Consider the following 13,595-nt stretch of genomic DNA (forward strand, 5'->3'; position numbering starts at 1 on the left):
GGGGGACGCAAAACTTTATTTCTGGATGGCGAAGAGGGTTATCCAGCCAGCCCATCTAAGATAATTCTGCAGTACAAAGAAATGAAATAAATAAACATCAAGCTCTCCTTTCCCCTTGACCTTCTTAAATGACTACCGTGTCCCAGGAGTATAGCTTGCACCTAATGGGGGCCCATTCATGGCGTGTCATGTACCAATGGAAGAGTTTTGGTGCAAAAACTCCCGGTCTCATCGAGCGCCAATGATGAGATGGAAGGGACAAGGGAGTCATTTTCCATTGTTTCCTACTGACAGATTCCCATTGCTTGCCAGAGAAAATTACAAGTATTATGGGTGACTATCACTGCCACTAAAGCACAGAGTTTCGCTTGCACGTTACTTCCAGCTTACTCTGAGTGGACCTATTTGCTTGATAGGAGGCGGAAAAGATAAAAAAAAGAGCTGGTATTCTCTCTATTCCTCGAGTAGACGCCCTAGCAGATAGTACGCCTGAGAAACATCATTTATTAAGAACATGTCCAAATCAATTTCACTTGATCCAACAGACTGTGCATTCACAGCGAAGGCTAACCGGAACATCCAATTACGTGCAATTTGTTTGCAAAGAGAACAAAACCCTTTTCACTCTACAACTCACCGGCATAGTTTTTACACAGTCAAAATCTAAATTAATAAGACCGGAATTTGTAAAATGGTAGCTGCGCCGTGAATGCGAGGCCTCGGCATGCATATTACATTTAAAAAACACATGGTCTGGAACATTAATATGCATACAACAGATTAATTAAAATCACTGAGACGAAGGATAAATGGATGCTTTGGCAGACTGGCCTTGTCTTTTATCATTTAATGTTACTTCTGAAAGCCGGTGGTCAGTTACTATTCGTACATCTACAACTGAAAATATACTTCATACTATTTAAACATGCTCCATATAAATTGTGCATGGAAAGGTTGGTCTAAAAATGCTAAAGAATTATACATCACAAAATTCACGTGGATCAATAAATATATACAAACACGTGAATGAGTGACTGATATATAATTCCAATGATTTTGGTACATGCCAATAAGTCCAATTAATGTTAACAAGAGAGAAAAAAAGAATCCTCAATTTTGGACTCCCAAAAATGTGTATGCCAAAATTGTGAACTTTAATTAATGTTACCGCCACCTATGAGGGTTTGTATCTGGATATAGCAGAGGGTGCCAAATCCCAAACTATCCATTTTGGGTGTGGGCAAACATTTACAATTATTTTGTTTTGATCCCAGGCCTATGAAAGATTACATGTGGATGTTTTCCAGGGTAAAAATATGGCAATGTTTTCATAACTTTATTTTTTTGATGTTAAATCCCACACCCCCACCCTCTCTTTATCTCCTCCCTGGCTCCTCCCCCATCTCTTGCCTTATATGGCCTCTTGTCGCAAGCAGCTCTTTTGCCCATTACAGCAATTTGTTTCTTGCTGTGGCTGTTCCACCTGATGACGGACGCTTGTGTTGCTTCCGAAACGTCGTGATTTAATTTATTTTATACCTATGTGACTTTACCGAAAGAACCAAAGAGTTTTCTGATATTGTTTTAAGTGTGATGCTAAAGTCGAAAGATAGCAGGCAAAGCCCATTCATTACGTTTAACCTGTACACTACACCAGACAATGTGTAACCTTAGCTGCTCAACTCGCAAGTAGCTTTAGTGTCGTACATACCTGGGGATGTTATTATAGCAGGTCCGGTCCCAGGATCCACTCCAAGTTTTGCTGCAATCTGAAACCCCAACATTGTATTTCAGTACATTGCACGTAACTTTGTCTATTAGTGGCACAACACAAACACACGATCAATAATACCTCACTAAAACATGAATGGCTTAATAATAGGGTTTTTCCCTTTTTTCTGCCAAAAAAATGAAACCTTTTTACAAGGATTCATGTCTGCATTAACCACAATACCTGCAGTCAAAATGCAGACAAAAACATACTATGATAATATATGCATTGTCCTTAAAACTGTTTGGTCCACACCAAGGGACGGCTTTCTTTTGAGCCTCGACCCAATTGGTGCTCGACCAGATAACGCCAAAAGGCGAATCCTTGTTAACAGGTTTCAGTTTTGTTGCCAGAAAAAAGGGGAAAAACACTATTAATATATTTTGGTACTGGCAAAGGAGGTCTAATGATGAATGGCTTAACTTGCTGCTTAAAACACTGCAGATTAAACCAGATATACATACCTGTGCACAATGCACGTAATGGGATATTAATTAATATGGGTGTAATGAGGCCCCAATCTATTAATATTTATTTCCAAGGTTCATGGCACATATCCATGCATCCAACTGCAAGTGTAATCGTCACCTAAACACATTCAGATGTCATATTCAAATAATATGCTATTGCTGCATATAGGCAAGTCAAGTAAAACAATCTGTACAAACGAGACAGATTACAAACTAGACTGTAAATTGTATGCATGCTGAATAAAATAACTGATCATTGAACTAAATCAAAGAGATACATCAATACAATTAATTAACTAGAGGCATGGTGAATTGCTCCATGCTCATTTTTGTGTATGACACTCCCTTATGCGTGTAAGTATTAATTGTACCAGACGTATGCAAAATTGTGCATTGTTCAAAATTATGTCAAATATTAAGCAAATACATGGCGCGAGTTTCATCGTGCTCGTGACCTGAACCAAATTATTTGGATGCGTGCCGCCGAAATGCAGACAGTTTCATAAAGCCAATTTTACTTAGAAACAACCTTATTCGCCATTACAACTGCCATATAAATAAAAAAAATGCAGTCAACGTAGTGCTTTGATATTTAAAATAGGTTTGTTGCATGTGGAACACACATGCAATTACAAACTATAAATACGGATGCCTTGCCTCCCTCAGTGGAGACTCGACTTTCGAAAGGGTGGCAAAGTTAGCTTTATTCTGAATTGTTCTGTTAAATGTCAACATGGGGTCACAATACATAAATTCGTGCATAAAGAACCAAAATAGTGAGATCCCCGAGAATGGCTATTGCAAAGGGCCTCTTACACATATATACAATCATAAAAACCATGGCCTTTTTAACAGTTTAACATGTTTCATTGTAATTAGTATGCTTTATCTAATTGATTGAATAGTCGGTTTTGTATATACAGTATTTTGTTCTTTTTTGTGTGGGTTTCATATAAGGATTCTTGGGTTTCTAACCTCACATGCATATTTTTTTTATTTTCACTGTTTGTCTTTCACTTGACTTTTTTGTGCGAATAAAGAATCTGTATATACAAATTAACAATTTAAGCAAGCTGCATTGCAACTACAGGCAAGAGTTGCTGTCTTCCACACAAATTCGTCACAAGAATTGCAGAAGCACACGTGCACGACAGCATGTGAGTGATCTTATTTACTACGCATTGTATTACTACTTGAAGCTCAAAAGCAATTTGAGCAAAATATCCTATGTTGATTTTAGCTAAGAAAAGTCTGAAGCCATCAGTGAGAAGTTGATCAATACATTGATATGTATATCTTTGATAATCTTGTTGGGTGGCGAAGGGTTAATTACAATTTTGGCAAAAAATACCACGTGGCCCAAACCAAAACCGGAAATGGATCATTTTAGCGTATATACCATTTACTTCCTATAAAACAGTTTTCCAGGTCTCCCTTTAACATGTTCTAGTTAAAATGGGCTCAAACGGATTACAAAGGTCATATTTAACACTGCTAAATCAATACACTGCATTACATATTTCCGTGGTCTTAAGTGGGCAACATTTTGAAGAAAATTATTTTTAATTGTACATTATTCTCAACACTTTCTGAACAAATGGATGTATTAATGCATCCTGAATGATTTTTTTAAGTGAAAATATATCTTGGTCTTGATGTATTATATAATAGGAATATTTATCTGCTTTGCCAATTTACTTGAAGAAGCTGCATTTAAAATAATTAAATTCCGTGTTCAAGCAATTACCCTTGAGATAATTTAAACGTCTGGACATAGTGGGACATTTCACAAATCTATTTTTGAACAATTTTAATTCATTCACACACCATTAGCATTTTTCAGAAAAAAACTCATTTGGATTTCACATTAATATAAAAGACGAGGAAAGCTGGCGTTTCAAAACCTTTTCAATGCATCATGCGTTGGTATGTTTTGCAAATGGAACGTTAAATATTAGAACATTGTCACATTTACTGGAAAGAAGTAAATATGCAAACTAACCTCTTGCATAAAACACGCTTAACATTTCCCCCAATTCGACACCGACTGCATCAACACTTTGATATGGTCTTAAACAAATAGCATTGAGTCGAACAAAAACATTTGAAACTAAGTAACGCATCTTTTAATATTTGAGATTTGTATTCATATATTCGTTGGTGCCGAGTTGGCCACGTTTTCATATATATTTTGTCGTGTAAACAATTGGACGTGTGTTTGGTGTTGAGTATGACCCATTTTTAAGGGACTAATATTTTACCAAATATTGTTTCACCCTTTTCTGATTCGATAGAACCGCAGTAATTTAAGCCCAATCGATGTTCACGTTGATTACACAAGTGAAGCACCATCTTCAACATCTAATTGGAAATGCTCTGATGACAAAGTGTACGTGACTTTACCGAAACACCAAAAGCGTAGAAAGTGTACGTCACCTGGTGTTTTGGCCAGTGTATAAAAAAATATCGTCTATCAGATGTTCACAAGCTGCTTAGTCGAATAAGCACCATTCATGGACTCGGTGAACTCTAGATTCTCAAGTATTTCCTATCAAGATGCCCCGTGTTTGTTATATTATTTCATAGTTCAAGGTAAAACAGATTAAGAAATGCAAGCTTAGTGTCGAATCGACGTTACGAAGCTGTATTTCGATGAAACCGAGTATAGGAAATAAATTAAACCCAGCTTTAAGCACAATACAAAGGAGACCGTGTTTGTTAATACGTGGGCCTAGCGCCACTCAAACGGAAGCTTCTGCTTCCAACATCAAGACTCTCCTAACATAACCACATCGCTCTTTGCACGCTTAACATATTACACAACTTAACTTTTACTTAAAAAAATAAAAATGTCAACGTTTTAAGTAAAAATAAAACACATACTGCCCGCGGCCTACTCCCACGGGCTTCACCCTAGGCCTCAAGCCTTAAGCCACCCTGGCAACGGGAACGCATGGCGAAACGGCCAACGTTGAGATTTGAAGACTAAAAAAAAGAAACCCCCGTTGCGTTGCAAAGTGCAGCTGCGGCATCACCTGACGGGCCCTCTGTATGGCCTCAGCGAACGCGTCGGGTTTAATTCCTCCTTGGCTCGCCATTTCTTCGTCTGCGTCTCCTTCTCCGCGACACGCACCGCACGCGGTGACCAAACTCGAAGCGCGCAAACAAATGGCGGAGAAGAACCCCACCCCCCTAACCCCGCCCCCTCCGCCGTCGAAGACGCGCACCGCGCATGCGCGGGAGCTCGGGACTCAACCGCGATGACGTCACCGCCAGCCGTCCGTCGCCATTTTAGGTGAGGGTGGTTGGTGGTGGTGGGGGTGGAACCTCACAACAACGAACGGAGCACCGGACGGCTAAAAAAATTACCCCCAGCGGTGGGGGGATAATACAGCTGCTGGTGGTGGCAGCTACCGGTCATCTCAATCAGCCGACCCATGGCGCCTGCCTGGGTCTGTCCCGAGGCCCCCACCCGTCGACGTGCCCTTCCGACCACCTTCACGTGAAGGCCTCAAAAGTGCACCTGGCCTGGCACAGGCGCCGCGGCGACGTCACCATCACTTGGCACTGGGCAACCTTCACGCGACTTAAAACGAAAGCGAACCGCTCATTGTTTGCGCCCTCCGACTTTATATTTTACATTTTTTTTTAGAACCCTCGCCTAAGATGGCGGGCGAAGAGTCAACGCTCGCCACTGTCGGGACCCGCGCATCCAGAGCCCCCCCCCCTCCCTCAACCATCATCCAGTCAGCCTATGCACTGTATGAAATTTAATTGGTGCATTGCGCGCGTGCGTTAGCTGCATGTGTTGACTCAATACGAGCCTACTTTGAATTTGGTAGATCGTATAAACCGGTGGTAAATGAGAGCCTCGTTTGTTGTGATTCCACGTCCAGAAGACGTTTTTTTTATTCAATTGAGCGTTGGTGCTTGTGTGGGGTGGAGTTAAGATGACAGGTTGTTTGCTGTGGATGGACGGGGCAAAGGCGTTTAATGTCAACGCTAAAACAAAACAGTGAATGTATGTTCCCACGATTTGATTGGCATACATTTTTTTATCTCCAAAATTGCAGCTTTTTGGGCGGGGGGAACGGTGGGGGGAAAAAAACATCACAATTTTAGTGACGATGCCACAGACCCTTGGTCAAAACCAAAATTGTGACAGGTCTCAATTTGGCGGTCGTCCAAAAACATTCGGAAAATACAGGATTCTCTCCAATAATCCACCCACCCATCCCCCTCTGACTCTCAGTGACAATGTCGTGGTAGGGCCATTAATGTCTTGACATTGTGGGTTCACGACTGTATTGCGAAGGTCGCACGGCACCAGTGTTAATGTTGTTAACGAAAGCATTGGTCGACAAAAATAATTTTTATTTTTAGTTCATTCCAAGATGACTACGAGTGCTTGGACGTCGTCAAGTGTGGTGATGATGAATGCGGCGGCTACCCAGTAAAACGTGCCGAGGTTCAGCCCGATGTAGGCATGCGGTTGGAATCGTTGGACCAACATTGTCCCAACCATGAAAAAGAAGAATAGGGTTTTACCCTCTCTGGCAATAAAACAGCAGGTGTTATTTGATAAGATCTTGAATTAAAGCTTTCGTGACTGCAGGAATTCATATCCTTTGGCTCTTTCGGTAAAGTCACGTAGATAGGTTCAAAGAAAATAAATTTAAAAAACTACGACGTTTCGATCGCAACACAAGCGTTCGTCATCAGGAAGCAAAAAGAGGGGGACAGCTGCTGAAGCAGACTGACACCACAGTGGTGGGGCTCATCTCTGGGGGGGATGAGTCTTCCTACAGGGACGAGGTGGAGCGGCTGACAGCATGGTGCAGGGGGCAACAACATTCTCCTTAACACCGCAACAACCAAGGAGCTCATAATAGACTACAGGAGAAAGAAAACGGACACTCCTCCACTAATCATCAACGGGGACTGTGTGGAGAGGTTGGCAGACTTCCGCTTCCTGGGAGTCCACATTGGGGAGGGCCTGACCTGGAGCGCCAACGCCACTCAGCTACTGAAAAAGGCCCAGCAGAGTCTCTACCTCTTGAGAATACTCTGGAAGAATAACATCACACAGAAACTGCTGGTGTCCTTCTACCGAGCCTCCATCGAGAGCATTCTTACATACTGCATCTGTGTTTGGTACACCAGCTGCACAGTGGCTCAGAGGAAAGCGCTGCAGAGGGTCATCAACACGGCCCAAAAAAATCGCCGGGTGCTCTCTCCCCACACTGGAAGAACTACACAGCTCCCGTTGCATCAAAAAAGCGCAGAACATTATAAAGGACTCTTCTCACCCTGGACACTCTCTGTTTGAGCTGTTGCCATCAGGCAGACGATTCAGATCAGTCAAAACAAGGACAAACAGATTCAAACACAGCTTTTATCCTACAGCAATTACCACACTCAATATTGCTAATAAATTATTAAGTAATACTGTTTACAATTGACTGTAAAATAGGGATGTGCAATGGCAAAAATGTACCTTTACGTGGGTATGTGTGTATACTTGGGCAGTTTTTATATATAAATTTAATAGATTATATTTTAATTTAATTTATTTTTATTTTCTTTGGTAAAGTTACGTAGAATGAGAATAAAATAATAAAATAAAACAATAAAGTTTAACACGTAGGCTTTCGCGACCAATATTATTCATAATAAAGGTTTTTGGGTTAGATCGCGTTTATTTATAAATGTGTCGTAACCCTCCACCACCCGACACGGCCAATCAGCAAAAAAAAGTGTCACTTTGACAAAAGACAAATAATTCACTACTTCAGCCCACCGGTGTGTTGAAGAGTTAATCCACATTTACAGTTTGAGTACGACGTTTCGCTGGTAAATACTTCCAGCATCATCGGGCAATTCGCCAGAATGGTAAAGCCCTCGCTTGCTCCCGGTTTTATATAGAGCAGCAGGGTGACGTCATCACTTAACTCATCAGGTGCAGTGATTAGAGGCGGAGGGGGGGGTAATGTAATTATATAATCGATTAGTAATCAGTCATTGGTTATGATTAGTAATGAGTTGTAGATTAGTAATTCTTTAAATCAAAATGTAATGTGTATTATTTAATAATACGCTTCCAGGCCGCACTAAGCCGGTAGCTGTCAGAGCGATTAAAGTTATTCTTGTTCCTCTCAATTTCAATGGATTCTCTAATGAGTGTCAACAAGGACACTCAATTGATTTTGACAATGTTGCAGTGGTGTGTAAAACTAATTATTACTGGCAAAGACTAATTAGAGAATCCATTGAAATTGAGAGGAACAAGAATAACTTTAATCGCTCTGACAGCTACCGGCTTAGTGCGGCCTGGAAGCGTATTATTAAATAATACACATTACATTTTGATTTAAAGAATTACTAATCTACAAATCATTACTAATCATAACCAATGACTGATTACTAATCGATTATATAATTACATTACCCCCCCCTCCGCCTCTAATCACTGCACCTGATGAGTTAAGTGATGACGTCACCCTGCTGCTCTATATAAAACCGGGAGCAAGCGAGGGCTTTACCATTCTGGCGAATTGCCCGATGATGCTGGAAGTATTTACCAGCGAAACGTCGTACTCAAACTGTAAATGTGGATTAACTCTTCAACACACCGGTGGGCTGAAGTAGTGAATTATTTGTCTTTTGTCAACGTGACACTTTTTTTGCTGATTGGCCGTGTCGGGTGGTGGAGGGTTACGACACATTTATAAATAAACGCGATCTAACCCAAAAACCTTTATTATGAACAATAAAATTATGACGACGGTTATTTCTTGTTTTAATTATTTAAATTTATGAATGATGCACTGGCTGGTGAGCATTTTAAATTTCGTTGTACTGGTGACAATGACAATAAAGGATCTATCTAAAGGTTTAAAATGGGTGTAGCCCAAGGGGCATAAACTAAGTGGGCGGCGCTAGTTATGTTAATGTGATAAATTAGCATGTTAATGGCAGTTCGGAGGGCGACTTCCACTACGAGGCCACGGTGGTGGCTATGTTAATGTGAGAGATGAGCATGTTAATGTGAGAGATGAGCATGTTAATGTAAGATCGCACAGCGGCAACGTCGAGCCCGGCGAGCTCGGTGGCTGTGTTAGTGTGGGAAATGTAACCTGTTAATGTAAAATCAGAGAGCCGAAAATAACAACTAACATCGGAAGGTGGTAGGATGGGAACATCACAGCCAGTTATGACTTAAACTGGTTGATAACGTCCTTCCAATGAGTACTCTGTTTATACCCATCTTCTCGATTGAAGTTGTGTCTGGCTGTTGGCTTCATTAACGGTAAAGTCACGTGGAAGGGAAACAATAAAATAATAAATGTTCTTGCTGTGGTTATCACACCTGATGATGATTGCTTGTGTTGCAGTCGAAACGTCGTGAGAATTGTATTGTTTTATATTTTTATTATTTTATTGTTTCTCTTCTACGTGACTTTCCAGAAAGAACCAAGAATATGAGACATAATTAATTAGTCATAATGAAGATGCAGACAAAAATCTATTACGTTATGAGATGCTGCAGTGCACTGTTGAAGACCAACTGGTCTTAAATGAGTGCTGTTCACGCCAAAGTTAACAACGAAGAGTGAACTTAATATATGACCATTGTAGTCAGCTAGACTACAACTGTGATCTACGAGACCAAGATGACTAAAAAAAATGTTGAGTAAATTAATTGCATAGAACCTCAGAAACTGGATTTTTATTTTAATGTTTGCCATTTTGTCTCTGGCCCAAGGATGAATGAGGGCCACCTTGATTGTTTAAATAATTTGAATGATAATTTCCCTTTGTCATGTATTTCAGGATAAAGTGAAGAAAATGTATCACTTGATGCGGTTTTCATTTTAATTTTGTTATTATTTTTACTTAATTTGTTATTCCAACTGTGCTGTGTCATGTCACCCCGTGTGTCAGAGCACAGCCCACGGAAAGTGAAACCACAAACTGCCTATCGGGAAGACAATGATGTTACCATTATTCTTAAAATATTTTTGTCATTCATATCTTTATTTTTGCTATTATTTTCAGATACAATGAAAATTGCGTGTTATTTAGAATACATGTTTAACGCGTAAATATATTCTAAATAAATGCCTGGAAACATGTTTATATTATTTTTGTACATGGATGTGATCTTTCCATTGAGGGAAATATAAGACAATTAATGTGCTTTGCCCACAGAACTATGAACCAGAATATAGTTTTTTTGGGTTAGATCGCGTAAATATATAAATGTGTCGTTAAAGCCACCACAACCCGACACAGCCAACTAGTAAGGTTTGTCACGTAAACAGAACGTGGCAATTCGTCACTTGTACAGCACACCGGTGTGTTGGAGAGCAAAGCCACAACATTTACAATCTGAGTACGACGTTTCGCCAGTAATTACAACCAGCTTCATCAGGCGACAGCCAGATTTGCTCTTCTTGCGCGAAGTGTGGGTGGGATTAATTCATGCATATAAATGACTATATGTATCCATTGCCGTTTGCGTTATTTATATGGTAATACACATACATTATGCATGCGCATTATTCAAGCCCATGGTTCTTGTACCCCCTGTCGATTGTGTGTACTAAAATAGCCGAACCAAAGATAATCTCTATTGGAGCATGGTGACCTGTAGGCATGCTTTTAAACAGGAAGAAGCAGCAGTAGACTCTCCTTTGTCTCCTGTGATTGCGAATTTGTACATGGAAGATTTTGAAACAAAAGCAATAGCTTCAAGCATACTAAAACCCTCTGCTTGGTTTAGATATGTGGATGACACATTGGTGGTCGGACCACACGGATTTCTAAATCATCTCAACTCGCAAAAAACATCCATCCAGTTCACCATGGAAGTGGAAGCTGACAGAACTCTCCCATTTCTGGATATTCTGCTCGGGCGCGGTCGAAATGGTAAAATAACACAGCGTTTATCGAAAGAAAATGCACACTGACGCCCATCAGAATGCAGTCACACCATCACTCTGCACAGAAATCCACTCTCATCAAGACGCTCATATATTTGGCTAAGAAAGTGTCATATGGTGATTATCTGAGAAGCGAAATTAAACATGTTAAAGAAACGCTGCAATTGAACGGTAAAAATGATGCCAAAACCAAATCAAATAACACGAGCGTTGAAACTGAACAAGTAATGAAAACAATCAAAATACCGTACATTGCGGGAGTAACTGATAAACTAGCCAGATGTTTGGAAAAACAAAACATCCGAGTCAGATTTGGCATGGTACATAAAATACAGATGTTAATATATAGTACAAAATATGTATTACCGAAGGTATCAACAGATGGTGTGTGCCAGATTAATTGCACTTGTGGCAAATGCTATGTTGGGCAAACAGGAAAAATGATCAGCACGAGACTAAAAGAACACCAAAGAAATATAAAATACCCTCAAATACAATTGTCGGCAGTGGCAATACACGTGTGCCAACAAGGCACTCAATTGATTTTGATAATGTTGAAGTTCTGTGCAAAACTAGTTACTACTGGCCAAGACTAATGAGAAAATGTATCGAAATTGAGAGAAATTACAATTATTTGTATTCCTCTCAATATCTACAGACTTAGTGCTGCTTGGAAGCGAATCATAAATGAATACATTGTTTAAATGCATGCCTATACAGGTCACCATTCTTCAATAGGGAGTACCGTTGGTACAGCTATTTTAGTACACACATTCGACAGGACGTACAAGAACAATTGGCTTGCATAATGCGCATGCATAATGTACGTTGATTAACACATACATAATCCAAACGGCAATTGATCCCTATATTCATTTATACGCATTCATTAAATCTCCCCCACTTCGCGCAAGAAGAGCACAGAAGTGATGTCATCACATCTACCCCTCTATTTAAGCAACGAAACAAGAGGATTTCTCCACAAATCTGGTGTCGCCTGATGAAGCTAGTTGTAATTCATAATAAACGTTTTTGGGTTAGATCGCGTTATTTATAAATGTGTCGTAACCCTCCACCAATCAGTAAAAAAATGTGTCACGTTGACAAAAGACAAATAGTTGACTACTTTAGCCCACCGGTGTGTTGAAGAGTGAATCCACAACATTTAAAAAAAATGTAGTTACAATTACTGGTGAAACGTCATACTCAAATTGTAAATAGAAATAGGTTTTTCCCATTTTTTTCTGGCAACAAAACTGAAACCTTTTTTTTACAAGGAATCATATCTGCATTGACCACAATACTTGTGGTCAGAAAGCAAACAGGAAAAACCTATTCTTATATTTTGGTACTGGCAAAGGAGGTCCCATGATCAGATTGTAAATGTCGTGGCTTTGCTCTCCAACACACCGGTGTGCTGTTCTAGTGTAGTGGATTAACACGCGCATACAGGGGGGGAATGGCAAAGACGCGCGAGTTATGGACGGTGGGGTTACGTCGGGCCGGCCAGGTGAGGCGGTGGTAAACTGTGCGGTAATGACGGGCCAATTAAGCCGGAGAGCGATGTACGGCTGTGATTGGCTGAGGTTGTTGTCAAGGACGGAGTGGCGCCTGAATGTCTGGGAATAGAGAGGGGGCAAGTAACAGGTGCGGGGGGTCACGGACGCGTCGGGGGCACGCGGCCTAATTAATTGGTTGGTAATGAGAACGGGGGATATATTCGGGAGACGGGAAGAACGAGTTGAGTTGTCGCTGGGACTGGAACGAAGCAGGTCGGGGAGAACCGGAGCGAAGACATAGGAGACAGAACAGGCTAGCAGTAGAGCAGAGACAAGCAGAGACAGGCAGAGATACAGCGTGAGACAGAAACGGAGAGAGACAGAGACAGCGGGAGAGAGACAGAGATACAGCGTGAGACAGAGACAGCGGGAGAGAGACAGAGATACAGCGAGCGACGGAGAGAGACGGAGAGAGACGAAGACAGCGGGAGAGAGACAGAGATACAGCGAGCGACGGAGAGAGACAGAGACAGCGGGAGAGAGACAGAGATACAGCGAGAGACGAAGAGAGATGGAGAGAGACAGCGCGAGAGAGACAGAGATACAGCGAGCGACGGAGAGAGACAGAGACAGCTGGAGAGAGACAGAGATACAGCGAGCGAGAGACAGAGACATCGAGCGACGGAGAGAGACAGAGACATCGAGCGACGGAGAGAGACAGAGACAGCGAGTGACGAAGAGAGACAGGGACGACGCAGAGGGACAGAGAGGGTTAGGGGAGGAAGCGGAGTGAGCGAGACTGGCGGAGCGCGGCGAGCGAGCTGTGGCTAAGCGGAATGACGGAATCACGGACGTAATGTGAAGAGTTGTAATAAAAGTGGTGTCGGAGAAAACAAGAAAGTTGTCCGCG

At 41.3% G+C, this 13,595-nt stretch overlaps 1 protein-coding gene across 5 annotated transcripts in view; it reads right to left on the reverse strand.

Moving 5' to 3' along the window:
• Positions 1 to 5,435, reverse strand: part of LOC116953177 (uncharacterized) — a 31,004-nt gene extending 25,569 nt beyond the window's left edge. For 4 of the 5 annotated variants that reach the window (XM_076074834.1, XM_076074833.1, XM_076074832.1 and 1 more), the window contains exons 1-2: positions 5,277 to 5,432; positions 1,712 to 1,769 (exon numbers count right to left, since the gene is read on the reverse strand). In XM_076074834.1, coding sequence (XP_075930949.1) covers positions 1,712 to 1,769; positions 5,277 to 5,339 — 121 coding nt within the window. In that variant the 5' untranslated portion in view covers positions 5,340 to 5,432. Of the gene's footprint in view, positions 1 to 1,711; positions 1,770 to 5,276 lie in introns of all 5 variants that reach the window. The other variant, XM_076074835.1, reaches the window with a different exon arrangement.
• Positions 5,436 to 13,595: the final 8,160 nt, after the last annotated feature.

Source organism: Petromyzon marinus, chromosome 50 (assembly GCF_048934315.1).
Source record: "Petromyzon marinus isolate PM22_M1 ecotype Great Lakes invasive population chromosome 50, UKy_Petmar_22M1.pri1.0, whole genome shotgun sequence".
NCBI classification, from domain to species: Eukaryota; Metazoa; Chordata; class Hyperoartia; order Petromyzontiformes; family Petromyzontidae; genus Petromyzon; species Petromyzon marinus.